The sequence below is a fragment of the Equus quagga genome, chromosome 15, assembly GCF_021613505.1.
Source record: "Equus quagga isolate Etosha38 chromosome 15, UCLA_HA_Equagga_1.0, whole genome shotgun sequence".
Taxonomy (NCBI): Eukaryota; Metazoa; Chordata; class Mammalia; order Perissodactyla; family Equidae; genus Equus; species Equus quagga.
In genome coordinates, this window is record NC_060281.1 from 80,533,234 (window position 1) to 80,554,460 (window position 21,227).

Consider the following 21,227-nt stretch of genomic DNA (forward strand, 5'->3'; position numbering starts at 1 on the left):
CACAATGGCTGTTACCAGAGTACCTAAAGTCAAAATAGTATGTGGCCCATAATAGGCATCCAATATTTACTGAATGGAGATCAGAGTTGTGTTGACATATAACGCACAATAAATATTTCATCAGCATTAGAGTCACATCTCTTCTCTCTTTCACACTGATTAAACTCATCTCATCGTGTTTATCTCACACTATCCTATAAATTAGCTTACCTAGTCTTATTTTTTTAAAGTTGTGATTACACAATAATAGGAATACCAAACACTAATAATAATAGGAGCTACTATTATTGAGGGCTTACTATGGCGCAGGCGCACCACAGTTTTCTGTAAATTATTCCATTTGTCCTTAGCCAGATAGTTTAATATTTAGCTTTGCACATCATATATGAGTTTTGTCGAATATTCTTCTTCCTCTTCCTCTTCTCCTTTTCCTTCTCTATACCTTCAAAAATGTGAAAATCATTCTTAGGTGGCAGGCCATGCTAAAGCAAATCATGGGCTAGAGGTAGATAACACATTGACTTCATTTTGCAGATGAGACTAAAACTGCAGCCTAAAGAAACATCTAACACATTCTTATTTTACTTAATTTTTTGTAGATCTATCTCAGTAGAATGTAAGCTCCATAAGGACAGGAAATTTCGTCTTCTTTGCTCACTGCTGTTTCTCCAATGCCTGGAACAGTGTGTGGAACATAGGAGATGCTCAAGAAATATTTATTGACTAAAGGAATGAATAAATGAATGAACTTGGCCGAAGGTATACTGTGATTTTGCTATTGATTGCCTCAGGAAGGTTGTGGCTGGAGAGTTCTGGACACTAGATTTTGCTGCTTTCCCTAGTATTAACCAGTGCTGGGTACAAAGTGAGGGAGACCTAAATTCAAGAAGATTCAGACGTATGCGGGGCGGTGGGGGGGGCCGGGGAGGGGGAGGGCGGCGCACAATCTGCCCTCACTCAACATGGCGCCAGGGCAGCGTGCCCTTTCCGGTCACATGACCCGCCCGTCGCCCAAGGGCACCTCCCCGCGCGTGCGCGCTTCGCCGCGGCTGCGAGGCGCTGAGGGGAGAGGCGCCACCGCCAGCGCCGCCGCGGGGACCCGTTAGAGCGGAAGCGCTGCCGCCGCCGCCTTCGCGGTCCCGGGACCCCTGGTTCCTGGCAGGTGGGAGGCGGGAGCCATGTCGAAGCGGCTCCGGAGCAGCGAGGTGTGCGCGGACTGCAGCGGGCCGGGTGAGTGGCACCAGCCGGGCCCGCTCCCTTCAGCTCTCCCGGCCGGGACCCCTGCCCCGGGGCCGCCCCCTCAGGTCGGGCGGGTCCCGGCGGCCGAGCCCAGCACCTCATGCCCGGGGTCGCGACGAGGAGGAGCCGGGGCGGCCTTGGGGCGGGAACCGTCCCGGGCCTGTCAGAGCCGGGCGGGCAGGGGGCCGCCGCCCTCCGGTCCCTCCCGTCCCTCGCATCTCCTCCATCCCGGGCCGGCAGGAGGCGGCCGGGACAGGCCCGCTTCCCCAACAGGAAGGGGCTTGGGCAATCCGCGGGAAGGCCAATTACAGAAGTAAAGTGCGAGCGTCCTCCCGGCTGCGGCCCCCAGAGGCTGCAGGTGTCACCTCCCCTCCCCACAGCCACCCAGACCCCCTTCCCGCGAGGGGGCCCTGCTTGGAGTGGGCGACACCCCCCGCTTCCGTCCCCCGAGACTCGCCAGAGGACCCCCTCGATGACTTCCCCGCTCCTGCCATCCCGGCTCCCGCTCCAGCGGCGAGAATCCCCGGGACGTCGGGGTCTTGCAAACGCCACCAGTGCTTAGGAGGGAGGCAACGCATGTGTCAAGTTTGGGGATCTGAACGGCCTGCGTTCAAACTAGATTTTGCCTCTGGGTGACCTTGGCCTGGTGACTTCCTTTGGCCGAGCCTTGATTTCCTCATTTTTCTGATGGGGATAATCGGGAGTACCGCGCTCAGTGGTTAGGAAGATTCAGTGAATATTCTTAAGATCATCTCATCTATGTGTTTTTTTTTTTTTCTTTTTTCTTTTGAATTGTGTTCTTTAGTGCAGAACGTTTGCAGTCTCTTATAGCTAGAGGTGAATTTCTAAATCATACATTAATTGCAGCTTGCAAAACAAACGCAAAATCGCTGGCAAATAGACACATTTGGGCATTCAGGCAGTATAGGCATGTGGGGGCACTGAAAGGCGGAAACCGTTTTTCCCCTGGGTAATTTCCAGATTTAGGGTTCAGATCCATCTTAGCAGTTGGAACAGAATTGGCAGGTCTCTCTGCTGTTTTCGGAGCTCGGATTTATCTGCTTTGAGTTTGAAATAATTCAAAGGTAAGATGGCTTCCTTGGCACAGTAGCATCCAGTAAACCATCTTAATGAAATCATTGAGGGCTAGCGTTTTTGCAACTGTTCTGAACTTCATCTTGTCATATGAAAGTGGAGACTGCTTTTCAATAGTACTGTGATAACTCAAACCTTATGTGGTTATTTCACGGCCTGTATAGTGTAAGTGGGGTTACCAGTTTCCTTTGAAGATGGGGGAGAGAGGTGGAGGAGTTTAAAAACAGGTGTTTTGTAAACGAGCTTAGTGTGGGTTATACAAATTCCATTGTAGTCTCTCAAAATGTTATTTGTTCCGCTTCCTTATTTTCTATTTTTTTTTTTGCCTGTTTTTGGTTGAACTTTCTGTGATGTGTTTGATTCATGAGTCTAGATTCAGACTTCCTCTTGGAATGTGTATTCTTTACTTCTCAATGGATGATGGGGGGCCGAGGAAAACTGTTCCTCCACTGCCCCCCTAAATACTGTCTTGCATTTCTGCAGCATTTTCTGCATTTCAGAACATTTTCTCTTCCATTGTATCGTTTTAGTTGTTGTCTCATATGCCTAATCTACAGAGACTTGAGTCACTTCCTTCCTGTTTTGAATATAATTAGGCTACCTTGAAGTGTTCTGTGAACTTGAGCAGCTAGGAATTTGTACTGCCTTTTCTGCAGAGCCCTAGTGAAAGAGTTACCTTTAGGGTTCCTTTGAGATTCTGGTGAATGCTGAGGCCTTCTCCCCAGAAAATGCACACGCACTTACTCTTTCATGTGGAATTTATGTTAAGATTTCTTAGTGAGGTCACAGACTTTTCTGAAGCTGATTTGTGGTATTCCTGGAGCCCAAGTTGAAAAGCCCTGCATAAAACATTCAGATAAACTGAAAGGGTTTCACCCAACCTCGTTCTTACGAACTCAGTTTTGATTTTACTGTGTTGTTAACATTCTAGTATTCTTTCCATGGGATTCTGATCCGTGATGCTCAAGTGATTAATCAGGAACCTTGCTCAATGTGTATTAAATCCTTATTGTTTTGTTCCTGTTTAATTTCTTCCAAGAATATTGTAAATCCTTTGAATGATATGTGAAAACCAAAGCTATGCTTCAAAACAGTCTTTTTTCTCATTAGGAGTAATACTATACTGCAAAAAGCAGGGTTGTTGTGTATCTTGGTAGGGATCCTTCATCTTGATATTTCCAACCTTTGCTTTTTAGAATAGTATAGTAGTACTGACAGAGTTGTAGTTCATTGAATTATTTTGTTTCCGTTTTGTTGCATGGCATAGACGTCTAACCATGATCACATCTTAGTAAATATTGTACTTTTTTTTTTAACAAATCTAGTTCATTTAAAATATATCCTCCTCTGAATTCAACTACCTGAAAACTCCACTGAGATTTTTAGCTAGTGTTCACGTGAAACGTTTGACGTTTTAAGTATTAACAATCAAAAACTTTTTCCAGTGCTCTTGAAAATATCTGACTAATGCTTAGAAAACAATTTGGAAAAGCTATAACAGCTAATATTACTGGGTACTTACTATTTGCAAGGAACTTTATTTACTCTTTATATCCTCACTACCCTGAGATGTGTTGTTATTCCCATTTGATCCATGGCAAGGGCGCTCAGAGAAGTGACTTGCCTGGGATCATTGTGCAAGAAGTGGCAGAGTTGGGGTTCAGACCCTGGACTCCTTGTCTCCAGGGCCAACCCTCTTAACCACCACACTCTCTGACTCCCAGGATTTGTCTTTGAGTGAAATCCCATAGCTTTTCATTATATGGTTGGAAAGAGTTTGCATAAACTGTTAAAAATGGTAGAGATGGTGTACATGCATTTTAGAGATTTTTGTGGACATTGAAGAATTTTAAAATATAACCCTTAGACCAAGCAGCTTGAATAGCACCTATTGTCACCCCATTGTGAGTCTGATGAAATGTAGGTGGTCTGTCTTTATTTGGGGTTTCTGAATAGTTTGTTTACTTACCCAGTGTGAATTATTCTTACTGCTTCTCAAGTGTGAATTATTCCTTGTTTCAAAGGATGTGTAATGAAGCTCTGTGGGACTTCACAGGAAAAAAGTATTGTACATACACTAAAAAATACTACTCATTTTTATTTTACATCTTCGTCTCTGTGAAGCTGCTGTTGTTACAGCTTCTGTTCTTTCGGATCAGTTGCAAGATTGGACTCAGTAGTTCATTTAAAACAACGAGTGAATAGCAGAATGTTTCCTAGTGGAAGGGGCCAGGTTTCCCAGCCTGTGCTCAGAACCACAGCAGCTGCACAGGTTTCTAGTTCTGTCACTCGCAGCTTTCTGCTAAGCAGGCAGGCTTGTCGACTTGTAGCAGTCTTTTCTCCATTTTCTTCAGATAATGCTATGTGGATTATTCACTGTCACAGTGATATTATCTTGCCATTTGTGGAGATGGATTCGAAATGATTCATCGGTATCCTCTCCATTTGCTTCTCGTGTTGAATGACAGAGCATGCACCTGAGACGGTAGATCACGTTAGGGCCACAGACTGTGGCCCTGAACCAGAAAGGAGATAACTGCTTATTAAAAACTTCAGCTTCTGTTTTCAGTCTCAGTTAATGTTGTCCCCAGTCAGCCAAGACAGGTGGTATCATCAGACAAGCTCACCAGCTTGATGTGTTGATTAGTGTACTAAAACAACAAAAATGTCTTGCTTTTCTGGAAAAACCATACCTCAGTCTTTTGCCATCTGTCAGTAAAAGCAACCAACTAGTATCCTCGCCACTGAGATTTCATTCTTCTCTCCAGATCCTTCCTGGGCATCAGTAAATAGGGGAACTTTTATATGTGACGAGTGCTGCAGTGTCCATCGGAGTCTAGGGCGCCACATCTCTCAAGTGAGGCATCTTAAACACACACCATGGCCTCCAACATTGCTTCAGGTAGGATAAGAATTCTTCTTCTCATGGTTTATAATTTAAGTTTTTAGAGCTTATTGTTTTAGCAACTAAAACTTCTCCTACTGTATTTCTTAAATCTTACAAAAAATGTTTGAATCAAAACTGAACAGAGGTGCCATGACCATCAATGCTATATATAGATATAAGCATTGAATTCATCATTTAAGATTTGGTTCCTTGGGGCCGGCCCAGTGGCGTAGCAGTTGAGTTCACACCTTCCGCTTTGGTGGCCTAGGTCCGCCAGTTCGGATCCCAGGTGCGGACGTGGCACTGCTTGTCTAAGCCATGCTGTGGCAGGCATCCCATGTATAAAGTAGAGGAGAATGGGCACGGATGTTAGCTCAGGGCCAGTCTTCCTCAGCAAAAAGAGAAGGATTGGCAGCAGATGTTAGCTCAGGGCTAATCTTCCTCAAAAACAAAAAAAGATTTGGTTCCTTCCCAATTTAAAACTTGTCCCAAAAAATCTTGATTATAGATAGGCATATAGTCATTAAAATTTCTTGGTATCGTTTCAGTGCTGACTTTCTAGAATGTCACCAGAAATTGTTTTTAAACAGTCCATCTTTTCCACATACCATGATGAATGTTTCTGAAAGCTATTGCCTTAGAAACTTTCCATTAATCTACTTATTCCTGAGGACCTGCTAATATTTTTAGAACATTTTTTCTTACTTTGATAGAAGCGTGGACTGGGATTCCTCAGAAATTTCTGAAACATCTGCTTTAAGTTTTCTTAAGTTCTTATTACTAGTTAGATACCAAATTAAGTTAACATGTTTTGACTGATGGCCTAACGCTCTGCTAAGTGTTAAGTGGGCTCTTTGTTTTATTTGGGGTCCAGTGTCATGTGACGTGTACTTCTATTTTGAAATTCTGTTGGAACTCAGAATTAAGCAAGTGTTTCGCCTTCATTTGTCTTGAGTACATGTTTTACTAAATCTATGGCAGCTGCACAGCGTGTCCCTTACACTTGCCTATGCAAACCAAGGAACCGGAACAAGGAGGCCTAGGTCTCTGATGTGACAGTATCTCCAGTAATGTGAAAACAGTTGGGGCCATGTCAGGAGTCATAACTTTTGCTCAGAAATTCTAACAGCTCATTCTCACGTGAAAGTGGGTGTTTACTGCTCTCAGGTGTGTGTTTACAGATTTTATTATAGGATCTGAATAAAGTCCAGAGAGGAGTAGTTTAAAATGCCAGGGTTGACCCTAAAAGAACAATTCACGAAGTATGGCATGTGAACCAATGCTGGTACTCAAGACAGATGTAGGTAATACTCAAATATTTGTTTTAATCGTTGCATTATTTTTAAGTACATAAGAAAACTGTAACTAGCACATCAAACCATAACTGCTAGTAAAAGTTTTTAAAAAATGAATGAATTTAAAGAAAAACATTAAGTGGATAGTCTAGGTGGTACTGGGTTGTTAAGAATCTTGAAAATAGGGGCTGGCCCCATGGCTGAGTGGTTAAGTCCACGTGCTCTGCTTTGGCGGCCCAGGGTTTTGGTGCTTTGGATCCTGGGCACGGACCTATCACCACTCGTCAAGCCATGCTAAGGCAGCGTCCCACACAGCACAACCAGAAGCACCTACAACTAGAATATATGACTATGTACTGGTGGGCTTTGGGGAGAAAGAAAAAAAAAAGAAGATTGGCAACAGATGTTAGCTCAGGTGCCAATCTTAAAAAAAAAAAAGAATCTTGAAAATAGTATTTGGATTATCAGGCTTGGGAAACACTGCCCTATAGTGTCAGAGTATTCTTCCTTCATAGTCTGTAAGAAAAATATAATCAAACCCGTTTAAGTATTTATCTATCCTAAATCCTATCCTTCTGGTCAAACCTGAATCCTACATACAGATTCATCTTTCTCATTCTAAAATCAGAAAATAATAATGTGCATGATATCCCAGTCAGGCTAGTGTTTGTAGTGGGGCCTTGCTTTCAAACAAAAATCAATTCAGTCACTTATTCCCACTGAATATTTGTGGACAGAAATTAAAATATGATTTTATACTGCTTGGTTTTAGATGGTTGAAACCTTGTATAATAATGGTGCTAATTCTATATGGGAACATTCTTTGCTGGACCCTGCGTCTATTATGAGTGGAAGACGTAAAGCTAATCCACAGGATAAAGTACAGTGAGTGGAATGTTTATAAATACTTTTATTTCTTCGTAACACGTGGGGCCCACTGAAAGGAGTACAGCTGTTTTTGACCAGCCTCCACAAGGGCAGCACAGGAGGTGGTTACCCCAATTGTGCATTGAGCTTTTTGCCATTAGAAATGCAGAACGAGGTCAGGCACGGGACCGTCTCTTTTGCATGGTTACCCGGCACAAGTCAGTGGTTTCTCCAGTTTGAGACTAAGGCTTGGGGGTTGTTGGTGTAATCAGATTTAAGCTTAAGAGCACAAACAAGAGGCAGTCAGATCAGAAATCTAGGTTTGGGGCTCCAGTCTGCCTGATGCCTCACCTACGAGAAGGGATGAAATGCCACTTCCTCACAACGTTGCTCGGTCAATTAAGAAAATTACACAGAGAAGAAAGATGCTATAAAAAGCAGGTTTTCTGCAGTCCCGGCCATTGTAATGACTAATATATGTTTTCAGACTTCAGGGCTTACACACTGCTGAAACTTACTTCAGTATTGTCCATTTTATTCTTGAGTGGGGGATGTGGGTCACTTCCTCTTCTTTTTATAGTCTAAAGAATGGGGAATGTTGTATCTGAACTGCAAGTGAACTGTTTTCTTTTTTGTTTTCGAACCAGTCCTAATAAAGCAGAATTCATCAGAGCCAAGTATCAGATGTTAGCGTTTGTCCATCGCTTGCCCTGCCGGGATGACGATAGTGTGACTGCCAAAGATCTTAGTAAGGTAGGTCACACCTTTTAAAATCCTGAAAACGGCTGGATGAAACAGTATATTGTTTTGTTTGAAAAAAACTTAAAAAAGAAGAAAAGATAAGTGAACAAAAACTCCTTTCTGTACACTAAATAATTAATAACAGGTTTTTTTGCAATTGGTTTCATCTTTAATCTGAATTCAAATGGCAGTCATTCATGTTAGTGGAGGTGCAGGGGCGAAGAGGAAAAATAAGTATCTAGAAAACTACTTGTGTTTTTCAGACATGGTTTTAAAATGATATTTCTGTAAGTTTTTTAACTTTGAAATAGGAATCATCTCAGAGTTTGTTTTTAGAAGGGACTAGAAAGTTTGTGGGACTTCGTCAGGTTTCTAGGTTGCATGCTGAGTAGGATCTTCAGGAAGCAGGGTGTGACTCAAAGCTGTAGTCCACAGGATGGTTTATTATACTTGTAAAATGAGTAGCTGGTTTACTTTATGTGGGCCTTTGCATGTTTTTGAGAGATGCCATGAGAAATACACATCTTTATCTTCAAAGCACTGCTTTTTGCAAAGGCTCACACAGAGCATGAGCACTCACAATTCAGAATTTTAAACTGCATAGAAATGTATGTAATTGTTAGTAAGACTTAGTTTACATTTTTTACCATAATTTTTAAAAATAAAATAAGTTAACTTAAGAAGACTCGGATGCAGATGTTAGAGTAGACTTCTCCATTCCTGTGATAAACATTACTGTGTTTTGGACAAGTCTCGGTTAGACCTGGAGGAAGGCAGCTTATCTTCTGAATGTATAAGAACTTTTCTGCAATAGTACAGAATTTGGTCTACCACAGGCCTATCTCACACCCTGAAAGACTCTGTTAAAGCGTTGTATGCAAGGCCAAGAATAGTGTTGTGGACAGGGTGTGGTATCAGGCAGAATCCTGTAGTTTACATAGTGTATCATATGAAGCCCTAAAGCCCTGGGTTCAATAACAACAACAACAAATAATAACAGTAATTATAATAATAATAGCAGCTGTGTTCTTTGAGTGTTTCCTATGTACCAGGCTCTGTGCTGAGCACTTTGTTATATCCTTGTCTGCTTCCAGTAACCCTGTGAATAGGTGGCGTTATCACCACCATTTTAGAGATGAGGAAATTGAAGTTCAGATTGCTTAAAGAACTTCCTCAAGGGCATACAGCTTAAGAGGTGTATGGTTGGAAATTGAGGTCTGTCAGACTTCAGAGCCATACTTGACCACCTCTTCATACTGCCTCTCACTCAGGGTCTGGTTGTGCCACTTAGACAGGTCGTGCGTTTGGGCAGGTCAGCCTTCCTAGCCCTAGTTTTCTTATCAGTAAAATGGGCCTGGCCCCGCCTTAGAGCTCAGGGGTGGTTGTGAGCAGCAAGGGAAAGACTGCTCCATCCACCTTACCGAGCCGGGTACGGGTTACATGTTACTGACATAGCGGAGATTAGGATGGTCTGCCAGCTGCTCTAGGACATCACCCTTTACACCTTTCACAAATAGTCTTTTTTGTTTGTATGTTTTTCAGCAACTCCATTCAAGCGTGAGAACAGGGAACCTTGAAACCTGTTTAAGGCTGTTATCTTTAGGAGCACAAGCCAACTTCTTTCACCCTGTAAGAAGGCATGAATTGATTCACATATTAAATTGAAACTAAGTGGGTTGTATTCGTGCAGCCTTTAGTTTATTTAATTTGCTTTTCTGTCTACTTTTTATTGATGATTCTTAGGAAAAAGGAAACACCCCACTCCATGTTGCATCCAAAGCAGGGCAGATTTTACAGGCAGAGTTATTGGCAGTGTATGGAGCAGACCCAGGCACACAAGATTCTAGTGGGAAAACTCCTGTTGATTATGCAAGGTAAGAGACCTAGATTCTTGTCACTTTTCTCTGGGATTATTTATGTCATGTATGATTCATTGTTAAGTAGCTAAATCGTGTATGATTATGATTAACATTTAACCCCTTGAAAGATTTACATTCTGTTATTTTACAGATAAGAGGGTTCAAAAACATATGAGTGAGAGCCTGGCAGAGTCAGGGGAGGTGGAACCATTAGTCAGTGTGCTTAGCTTCCGGTCTTCCATATGGTCCTTTATAATGCAATGGTGTTTGAGCCCTAGAGTCCAAATTAAGTATCAAGAATTGCAGAACTCGCTCCTCCATTTTTTAATACTTTTAGTCATGGCTTGAACTTAAAAACAAATCTGTATGAATAGATATGTGATTAAACAAGTACAGTGAAATCTTAATTGTAAGTTTTAAGTAGTGGATGTCTGGGTGCTTGCTGGATCATCTTTCCTTCTTTTTTTAGACTGATAAACTTTTTTCTAAAGATTTTATTTTTCCTCTTTTTCCCCAAAGCCCCGCTATACATAGTTCTGTATTTTTAGTTGTGAGTCCTTCTAGTTGTGGCATGTGGGATGCCGCCTCAGCATGGCTTAATGAGCGGTGCCATGTCTGCACCCAGAATTCAAACTGGCGAAACCCTGGGCCACCAAAGCGGAGCACTCGAACTTAACCACTCGGCCACAGGGCCGGCCCCCATCTTTCCTTCTTTTTCCAAATTAACTTTATTGACTGCAAAGCACTGTACTTGACTCTGCAGAGAATAAAATGGGTGAAATGACAAAACTCTGCCCTCCCAGAATTTACTGTCTCATGAAGGAGATGATTCATAAGTGTATGAAAGAGTTAAATGAGGCAAGATAATGTGGAATTGATTGCCAAAATGGATAACTGTCTTAAAAGGCATCTGTAGGGCTTCTTCCTTGTGGCTCAAATCACTAAGAAATTCTTTAGTTGGTTTTTGAAGAAGGAGTTGGATTTGGATGTGTGAAGGAGGAGCTAAGGCCTTCCAGGTAAGAAGAAAGCTGTGAGTCAAGTTCAGGGCAGAAAGGTGGACAGGGCATGTTCTGCACAGCAGGGGACCTCACTGGGTAGAGCAGAGTGTGTTTGGGAAGAGTAAGAGCTAAGGTATTGAGGAATACAGTATTTCATCAGATCTGAGATTCCACTGATTGTACAGGTCATCATTATTTCATATATCAGTTTTTTAAAAAGTCGGCTAATTAAATGATAATATACTGTCAATTGTAGGATACTTCCTCATTTCATAGGTGTTAAAAAAATGAGGAAAAAAGTGTGCATTGCAGAAATCAAAGATGGGTGATAGGTTGGAGAATATTCTGTAGTGCCTTGAATGGTGGGAAGAGAAACTGGCAGAAACTAGACTTCATCTTTTAAGAGGAAGAGAGCCCTTAGTAAGTGATACTATCACTTACCTTGGAATTTTCTCATGTGTACCTTGCATATAATAGTCTTTCAGTGTAGTAATTTATTTATATGCCTTGTTACTAAAAGGATTTCAAGCAGCTTAACTAGTTATTTCATGAACGAAGAAAGGCAAACTTAATATTTTCTGTTATGGAAATTGAAGATCAGGACGTGAGAGTAGCCACAGGTGTGAGCTGTGTATTAGGTTCGTCTGTCTTTCCCTGAATCAGAGACCTTGAAGTGGTTACTAAACTCTCATTCAGAGTCAGGCTGACTGCCTCAGAAGCACTTAGAGGAAGGACCTTCTTCAAAATATTGATGTCCACACTCACTCCATCCTTACTGATTCAGAATTTCCAAGGGTGGATCCTGGACATGTGTATATTTTTTAAAGCACTCTAGTTAATTTTTGAGCACCTCTACCCTAGACCATTTATTAATTTTATCTTCTACCTCATTGGATAAAGTTATTCTTTATTCCTCTCATGAGTCCTTGAATTCCTTATTAAGTAACCTGTCTTATAAATTAATAAAGGAAAGGGGATAGTTCAGATTGTGAAAACAGTTTATAAAGGTGGGAATCAAAGTAGAGTTTGCCAGTTTACCCCACACAAAAAGGTTGATTATTCCAAGAAGTCACGTTTGATGAATCTCTCAGCTGTCTCAGGAGATGTCTCTGTATTTTTCTGTTGTAGAGCCAGTGGCTGGGGAGCACTATAAATGGTACTTTGTTTTCTCTTGGTAGGCAAGGAGGCCATCATGAGCTGGCAGAACGCCTTGTAGAAATACAGTATGAGCTGACTGACAGACTGGCCTTCTATCTCTGTGGCAGGAAACCAGGTAAGTGAAAGGAGAGCAGCCTCTCTACACCTCCAGTCAGTGAGTCTCTGGAAAAACGAGTTGGGATGCTATTATTTATGACTTATGCTTTAACAAATCCTCGAGAAAATTGTGAATAACGATTTCTGTTCAAAATAATAACTATGGCATTTTCAGTTATAGGTGAAAGATATAAGAGCAGTCAAATCTCCTTGAGTTTTGGTTTTAAACTTTATTTTAGCTCTAGAGTAGTGACTGTTTCAAGAATCAAAGAGTGTAATGGAACCAAAGCAGAATGTGCCCAGTTCTCGTGCATAATGGGACTAGGAATGGAAGAGCAAACAATAACTTTTGTAGTTATTTAAATAATTCTGCTATCTAAGGAATGGAAAGAAATTCAAAAGTGAACTTTTGCCGTTAGCTACCATTATTTGTGAGGTCGAACTGGGATCGGCAAACCATGGTTCATGGGCCAAATCCAGCATATCACCTGTTTTTTTTTTAAATAAAATTTTATTGTAAGATAGCCATGACCATTTATTTACGTGTTGTCTGTTGCTGCTTTTGCACTACAGTGGCAGTTAAATAGGTTGAATAGTTGCAACAGAGACCATGTGGCCATAAAGCCTAAAGTATTTACTGGCCCTTTACAGAAAGTTCGCCAACCACTGATATAGAAAATCCAATACATGTATACAGTGGTTCTCCACCCTAGTTGTACAGTAGAGTTGAGTCCCTGATGTGGTTCTGGTTGCCAGTGAGATAGAGTAAGCACATCTCATTCTGTGTCTCCTGATGAATACAGTTGAAAACCCGAGACCAAATGCATGGAGTAGCTATCTAACGACTCTAGCTGGTAGACTAGGGAGCTCAAAGTACCATCAAGCTGGTGGTGAGTGTCCTGTTTATTTTACTCCTGATATGACCTCAACAACAGCTTGAAGCCTGGAACTGCAGAACAGATGCAAAGAAGCCTTCTCTTTGTGGTCTGAGGAGCAGGAAATGGGACTTTTCTACAGGACAGAATGTAGGGGGATTCCCCTGGGGTTTTTTTCTCTTCCTTCTTCCTTTTTCCCTGACCCTAGCCCCTAGGCAATCCTGTGGCTGCAGTAGTGGCAACAGCAGTAGCACCCCTGGGTGCCTACATCTCTGACGAAGAGCACGAGGGGAATCCTGACTGCTTTTTTTTCTCTCTCTGTTCTGTCAGTACTTGGCCCAGGAGGCAGAACCTAACCTGGTTAGTTGTCTGGTAAAACAAAAATGTTAACATTCTCTGTGAATTTAAAGAAGACTCAGAGTCTCACAACAGTATTCAAAATGTCCAGGATACTATCCATAATTACTTGGCATATGAAGAACCAGGAAAACCCCAAAGACTTGCAAGGGAAAAGGTAGTCAACAGACATGAGCACAGATGTTGGAATTATCAGACAGAGATTTTAAAGCAGATAGTAACATGCTCTAAGAGGTAAGTGTTGAACATTCTTAAAACAGATAGAAATATAGAGAGTCTCAGCAGACAAATAGAAGATAGATAAGAACAAATAGAAATGTCAGAGCTGAAAATACAATAACTAATATTTTAAAACTCACTGGATGGGCTTAATAGCAGATTGGAGATGACAAAGAAAAGAGTTAGTGAATTGAAAATAGGTTACTAGAAATTATCCAGTTTGAGCAAGAGAGAGAAAAATAAGACAGTATCAAAAGGTGACATTTGTATTATCAGACTCCCAGAAAGAGATCCGAAAGAGTGTGGTGCAGGAAAAATATTTGAGGAAATATTGGCTAAAAACTCTAAATTTGATAAAAGACAAACTTACAGATTCAAGAAGCTCAGAGAACTCTAAACAAGATAAACTCATAGAAATCCCCACTCAGATGCATCAAACTCAAACTGCTGAAAACCAAAGACAAAGAAGACATCTAAAAGTGACGCTTAACATATAGGCGGTTGTTTGAATGACTATGGATTTCTCATCGGAAACCGTGGAGATGAAAAGGAAGTATTTTCACAATATTTTTAAAGTGCTGAAAGAAAAGAACTGTCACCCAGAACTCCATTTCTGGTGAAAGTAACCTTTAGGAATGAAGGCAAAATAAAGAGATTTTAAGATGAAGGAAAACAGAATTAGTTGCTCTAACAGAAACGCTAAAAAAAAGTTCTTTGGGTGGAAGAGAAATGATACCAGAAGGAATCTTGAAACTTCAGGAATGAAAGAAGAGCAACAGAAACAGTATCTGGATGAATATGCTAGATTATGTTTTCCTCTTAAGTTCTTTAAGATATGTGTGACAGTTCAAAGCAAAAGTTATAACATTGTCTGGTGGGGTTTTCAGTATATGTCAGTGTTGACAACTACAACATAAAAGGGAAGAGGATAAAAGAAATATGAAGATAAGATTTCTGCATTCTTCTTAAAATGGTAAGATAGTATTTCTAAGTAGACTGTAAAAAGTTATATATAATAATCCCTAGCACAACCACCAAAAAAAGAAACATTACACAATGATATATGGTCAGAAACTCTAGAGATAAATTAAAATGGAATGTAAAAATTACTCAAATAATCAGAAGATATTTTGATTCAAAAAATTCAAAAAAAAAAGAAAAGGAGAGAGAGAGGAACAAAAAACCGAAGCCCAGAAAGAAACCTTATAATAAAATTGTAGACTTACATCCAAACATGTCAGTAATTACATTAAACATTAATGATCTACACACACCAATTAAAAGCAGAGATTGTCAGAGTGGATTTAAAACAAAAAAACAAGCCCTAACTATATGCTATCTACAAAAAAACCCACTTGAAATATAATGATATAGGTAGCTTAAAATTAAAAAGATGTAAAAAGATATGCCATGCAAACACTAAGTAAAAGAAAGCTAGAGTGGCTATGTTACTATCAGTAACAAAGTAGACTTCAGAGCAAGGAAAATTAGCAGGAGGGGGACGTAATATGATGATAAAAGGGTCAGTTCCCCAAGAAGATATAACAATTTTAAATGTGTACACACCCAGCAACAGAGCTTCAAAATACTTGAGCAAACTTTGATAAAACGAAAGGAGAAAAAGTCAAATCCACAATTATTGTTGGAGACTCAGCTGTCCTCGCCCAGTAATAGAACTGCTAGACAGAAAATCAGCAAGGATGTTGAGCTGAAACCAAACTATCAACCAACTGCATCTAGCTGACATTTATAGCATACTCTACCAACAACATCAGGACACACATTCCCTTCAAGTATGTGTCATTCACCAAGATAGACCATTTCTTGGGTTATAAAACAAACCTTAGTAAATCTAAAGAATTAAAATCCTACAAATTATATTCTCTGACTATAATGGAATTTAGCTAGAAATAAATAATGAAAATATAACTGGAAAATACTCAACTGCTTGTTAAACATACTTCTAAATAATCCATGATGTAAGAGGAAATCTCAAGAGAAGTTAGAAAATATTTTCAGATGAACAAAAATGAAAATAGAACATATCAAAATTTGTGGGATACAGCTAAAGCAATGCTTATAGGAAATTTATAACATTAAATTCTTACATTAGAAAAGAAGGGAAGTCTCAAATCCTTAATCTAAACTTCCCCCTTAAGAAACTAGAAAAAGATGAGCAAAATAAACCCCAAACAAGCAGAAGGTAGGAGATAATAAGAGCAGAAATCAATGAAATTGGAAAGGAAAACTGTAGCAAAAAATCAGTGAAACCAAAAATTAATTCTTCAAAAAGGTCAGTGAAATTGGTAAATGTCTAGCCATAGTGACAAAGAAAAAAGGAAAGAATACACATGGGGGATATTACTACAAACCCCACAGACATTAAAGGATAATGCAGAGATGTTATAAATAACTCTATGCACATAAATTGGACAACTTAGATGAAATGAACCAATTCCTTGAAAGCCACAAACTGCCAACACCTACCCAAGAAGAAAGGGAGAAATACGTAATCCTACGTTTTAAAGAATTTGAATTTGTGCTTAAAAACATTCCATTAAAGTGGCCGGCCCCATGGTGTAGTGGTTAAGATCAGCACACTTTGCTTTGGCAGCCCAGGTTCGCAGGTTTGGATCCCAGGTGCGGACCTACACTGCTCATCAGCTGTGCTGTGGCGTCAACCCACATATAAAATGGAGGAAGATTGGCACTGATGTTAGCTCAGGCCTAGTCTTCCTCAAGCAAAAAAAGGAAGGTAATTGGCAACAGATGTTAGCTCAGAGTTAATCTTCCTCATCAAAAAAAAATACATTCCATTAAAGAAAACCCCAGCCCAGATGATTTCACTGGTGAGTACTGTGCATCAGCTGAAGTGGTGTTGTCATATAGCAATATGATAAATATGGTTTATGACTCATATGGTTTGCGAGCTTTGCAGTTATGATTCTTAATGGATATTTTTAAGTGTTTGGAATTCACATTTCAAATTTTGCACGTAAAATGAGACTATTCTACTCAACATTTGAAGAAGAAATTCTATGTGATATTTTCTACAAGATGTAGAAATCATATATCCAACAAAGGTCTTGGATCCAGAATATTTGTACCTAAATACATAAAACTCAAGAATAAGAAAACAAACAATCCAATAAAAACTGGGCAAAGACAATATAAGATGGCAAATAAGCACGTGAAGAGAGAAGCTCAGCATCATTAGTCATTAGGGAAATGCAAATTAAAACCACAGTGAGATACGACTACATACCTATTAGGATACTAAAATTTTATCAAAAAAGACTGACCATACAAGTGCCGAGGGAGATGCAGAGCAACTGTAACTCATACATTGCTGATTGGAAAACAAAATGACTGGAAAAAGGTCTAGTGGTTTCTTACCAAATTAAACATTCATTTTCACCTGTAACCTGGCAGTCCTCCTCGTAGGTATTTGCCTAAGAAAAATAAAGACTTATGTTTACACAAAAACCTGTATGTGAATGTGTATAGTTGCTTTATTCATTGGCATATGATCAGTGTCTTCCGGAAATCAGATTAGGACTGAGTCAGTAAGCACTGTAGGAGATGGAGCCCCTGTCTGCATCTACCAAGACCACCAGCCCTGACTGTTGTCTACTAATTGATTAATTTGAAGGTGGGCCACCAAAGCTCGAGGAAGCTCCACCTTCCCACATGGAGAGCTGATGGAAGCCTGCGCTGAGCTAATTCAGCTCCCTAAACATTCTGTCCATGGCCAAAGGTCATCAGTTATACTAGGGACAAACAAAGCCTTGGATCAGGGTGAGCATAGGCTTTCTGCTTAATGATGTCTGGACCTTTGTACCAGAAGAACATGAGAATATGATCCTTGGTGCTGGCCAGGTCTTTGGGAATTTGTAGCCAATCTGGCAACTTCTGTACCCCCACGTAATTCATAATTAGGGGAAGATACTAATTGCAAAACATAAATTAGGAAAATAATGTTGGTGGTCCTTTACAGATCCTACATTATTTATATGAACAAAACTTTGGCTTGATTTCTGTTTCAGATCACAAAAACGGACAGCACTTTATAATACCTCAAATGGCAGACAGGTAAGGCCATTGAAATACCAATCAATTTTATCTGTCATTACTATTTCCTTGGTTGTGTAGTGTTTAAGTGTATTATATTTTGTGTTTAACAAAGCCCATACATTTTTCTCTTTTATGGCTATACAATTTGGAAATAAGACGGCTGTAAGTAAACCACCATATAAAACTTAAGTTTGAAAGAGTACAAGTAACAAATTTGGTAATAAGAAAATTGGAGTCAGTGATATTGTCACAGTTTTAGCCAGTTGTGATGGTTTATTGTGTCTGTAGATGATATCACAGAATATTTCTGTATTATTAGAGAGTATATCCCTTCAGTGTAAAAGGGATCAGCAAATTTTTTTGTTGTTCTTAGGGCCAGATGGTAAATATTTTGGGCTTTGTGAGCCATACAGCCTTCTGTCACAACTACTCAGCTCTGCCAGGTGTAGATGAAAGCATCTGTGAACACTATGTAAATGAAGGGTGTGTCTGTTCCAATAAAATTTTCTTCCTGGACACACTAAAATTTGAATTTCATATAATTTTCCTATGTTATAAAATATTATCCTTTTTTTTTTCAATCATTTAAAAATGTAAAAACCATGCTTAGCTCATGGGCTGAAGAAAAAGTGGGCTATAATCTGCCGACCCCTGGTGTATAAGGTCAGATGAGTTCATGGCTGCAGCCATGAACCTTAAACCCTTATGTAGCCAATTACCTTTGCATAAATACTGTTAAGAGTTTATGAAATGACTAACTGCTATTCCAGAGGTAATCTTGCCATTCTGTTTTTTCACATTCTGCCCTTTTCATATTTTCTGCCATCATGCTTTTTTTTATGATAACTTAAAAAATTGTGATTTCTCACATAACAGGCCTGGGGACTAACTTGGCAATAGTTCTGTCTTTTGGTTAGTAGGTGATTATTTTTCTCTTTACCATGTTACATGACTCTGGTATTTCTAGACGGAGTTACTTTCACCAAGTTGTTCTGTTTAAAGTTCCCTCACTGGCTCTATTGGGCTATAGCATTTTTGGCCCTGACCATGTCCATGAACTGTAATTAATATCTTGATCCCTTGGCTATCATAATCTTCTACAGAGCTCACAAAAATGGTTTTATTTACTTGCTTATCAGTTTTGTACATTTTCTTAGCAGCCTGGATTTGTCTGAATTGGCAAAAGCTGCTAAGAAGAAACTTCAATCTGTGAGTATCTCTATTTCCTGGTGAGTCCCAGTATGGGAGATCATGTGTCCTGCTGATACTGCTCTCAGTCAGTTACCGACTGCATCAGATGACTTCGTTTCCTACTCTTAGGTGTTGTTAAATCAGAAGCAGACCATTGAGTGTGTAGTGAAGAAGACTGAAAGTACCATTAAGTTTAGTATAGCCAATTTATTGGCTCTGCTTCAAATAGTACTGGCTTTCTCTGTCATTTTAAAAGTGAAGACTGTGCCTTTGACATTAGGAAGTTGTTTCTCCTCCTAAGAGTTCCCTGTTTCTCTCAATGTAAATGAGTAAGTGGGACACATCTCTTGGAATTACCTCCTGTAGCCTCATAGAATGCTAGGAAATGATAAAAGCTGATGCTGGAATGGTGAGGACCACAGATTCTCTTGCTGCCACTTGGGATCCAGCCAACTGTCTTGCATATCCCATGCCACTTGTCAGAGCTTTGTAAATGAATGTTTTTAAAAGCTGCTGGTCCTGTCCCAGATATGTGCTCAGAGTGTGCCCAGTTCTGCAAGTCACAAGCTTGCTTTAGTCTGCTTATTTCTTTCCAAGCTGCCCACCTCAGCCTTAGTCAGGGCCCCAAGAAATCGACTTCTCTGGGGAGGATTTCTCTTTGTTTAGTCCCCACAAATGAAGCCTCACCAGGGTGCCTCCCCAGCCGTGTTGACCACCAGATTACCCCCTCAGCTGTTCTTATTCCTCTCTGGATCACAACCAAGATTCTTAACCTCTTTCTGTGACCTTTAAGGGCGTCATCCAGCTCTCACCTTTCAGTTCCTGCCCTGCTTCCCAGCTGGTTCCCGTTGTGTGTGTGTGTTGCGTGTATTTAAGTATTTCTTTATGAGTTACCACGCTCTGAAGGCACCTTCAGGTCCTCTTTCAGGAATCCTCTTTTGCCTGCAGTATTCCCTTTACCCAGCTTCCATCCCTTTCATCATTCAAGTGGCTGAAATCAGAGCACCTTCACGGTGTAGGTAGGGGTTTTCTCGCAGCCTAACCCTGGAGTTGCAGCTCCCCTGGGTTATGACTTTCGCTTCATCCCCCTTTTCACAGAAGACCCTGCACTAGAATTTCATATAATATTAAGTACTAAATATTACATAAAATGAATTTATCATTACTAGTATTTAACTGTAATGTGAAATAAATGTATTTTTATGCAATTTGTTTGGTGTCTCTGTGTTCTATATCTATGGTTTTGTGTGTCTGTGTGCTTTATTGCCTTTCTTAAATTAGGGAAGATGACTAAGATGATAAGCTTTGGAGTCAGCACTAAATATTCTATGATTTCTTTTTAATTACTTATAGTATGCAAGCCAATTTTTATTTTAAATAATTCAAACATTGTAGGTAAAACCCAAGCTCCCTTTGACTATCCTGTATTTGCTAGGCTGAAAGCCGCATGAAAGCTGGGGTTATGTCTGTCATATCTCTGGCATGTCTATTTATCTAGCAGGCCCCAGATAAATATCTGTAACAAAGTTGAGTACAACTCTCAAGAACTTGGGCTCTGGGTCAGACTAGTCAGGTACAGATCTCGGCTCTGACATGCTCCTTAGCCTCTCTGTGCCTTGGTGTCTTCTAGAAAGGGAGATAAAGATCCAGCAAGGGTTGCAGATCAGAACTGCTCAAGGAGGGTGAGCTGCCATTATTATTTGTTGACCCTACCCTGTGGTCTCCTCCCAGGTGAGGGCTCTTATCAGTGCCAATTCAGTGTTTTTCCTGCAATACACATCCCTCCCTCCCTCCCTCCTTAATGAAAAGCTGAGAGAAATGTAATAAGACTAATACATTCCTTGAGTTAGTAAATGTTAACATTTTGAGAGACTTAGACTTGGATCTCAGGTCCATCGCTTAGTGGCTTTTGTGACTGTAGGCAAGCTGCTAACTTGCGTGCTTCAAATTCCTTGTCTGTAAAGTGAGGTAATAGTAGTTCCTGTCTTCATAGAGGTGTTGTGACTATTAAATATGATGATAATGATATTAGCACAGTGCCTGGGATGTAAGCCTTCAGTCGGTACTGCTCTTGTAGTTATTGTTAGAAATCATAACAAGAGCTTGTAGCCTCTTAGAGGAAAGACACTGGGTATTTATGATGCAAGTTCAAGTTTCCAATCTTTCATCACCTTATCCAGCAAAGGCTCTCGGGGTTTACTTTTAATTATAAATGTAGTATAACTGTACTAGAGGAAATTTGGAAAATAGAGAAGGGGAATCATCCTCACTCGCTA

The 21,227-nt window shown here is 40.2% G+C and overlaps 1 protein-coding gene across 5 annotated transcripts in view; it reads left to right on the forward strand.

Moving 5' to 3' along the window:
• The first annotated feature begins 1,051 nt into the window (after positions 1–1,051).
• GIT2 (GIT ArfGAP 2) overlaps positions 1,052–21,227 on the forward strand; it is a 47,990-nt gene continuing 27,814 nt past the window's right edge. For 4 of the 5 annotated variants that reach the window (XM_046639293.1, XM_046639296.1, XM_046639295.1 and 1 more), the window contains exons 1-9: positions 1,052–1,230; positions 5,103–5,236; positions 7,289–7,401; positions 8,031–8,136; positions 9,667–9,753; positions 9,868–9,998; positions 12,160–12,254; positions 17,733–17,778; positions 18,918–18,969. In XM_046639293.1, coding sequence (XP_046495249.1) covers positions 1,179–1,230; positions 5,103–5,236; positions 7,289–7,401; positions 8,031–8,136; positions 9,667–9,753; positions 9,868–9,998; positions 12,160–12,254; positions 17,733–17,778; positions 18,918–18,969 — 816 coding nt within the window. In that variant the 5' untranslated portion in view covers positions 1,052–1,178. The remainder of the gene's footprint in view (positions 1,231–5,102; positions 5,237–7,288; positions 7,402–8,030; positions 8,137–9,666; positions 9,754–9,867; positions 9,999–12,159; positions 12,255–17,732; positions 17,779–18,917; positions 18,970–21,227) is intronic. The other variant, XM_046639294.1, reaches the window with a different exon arrangement.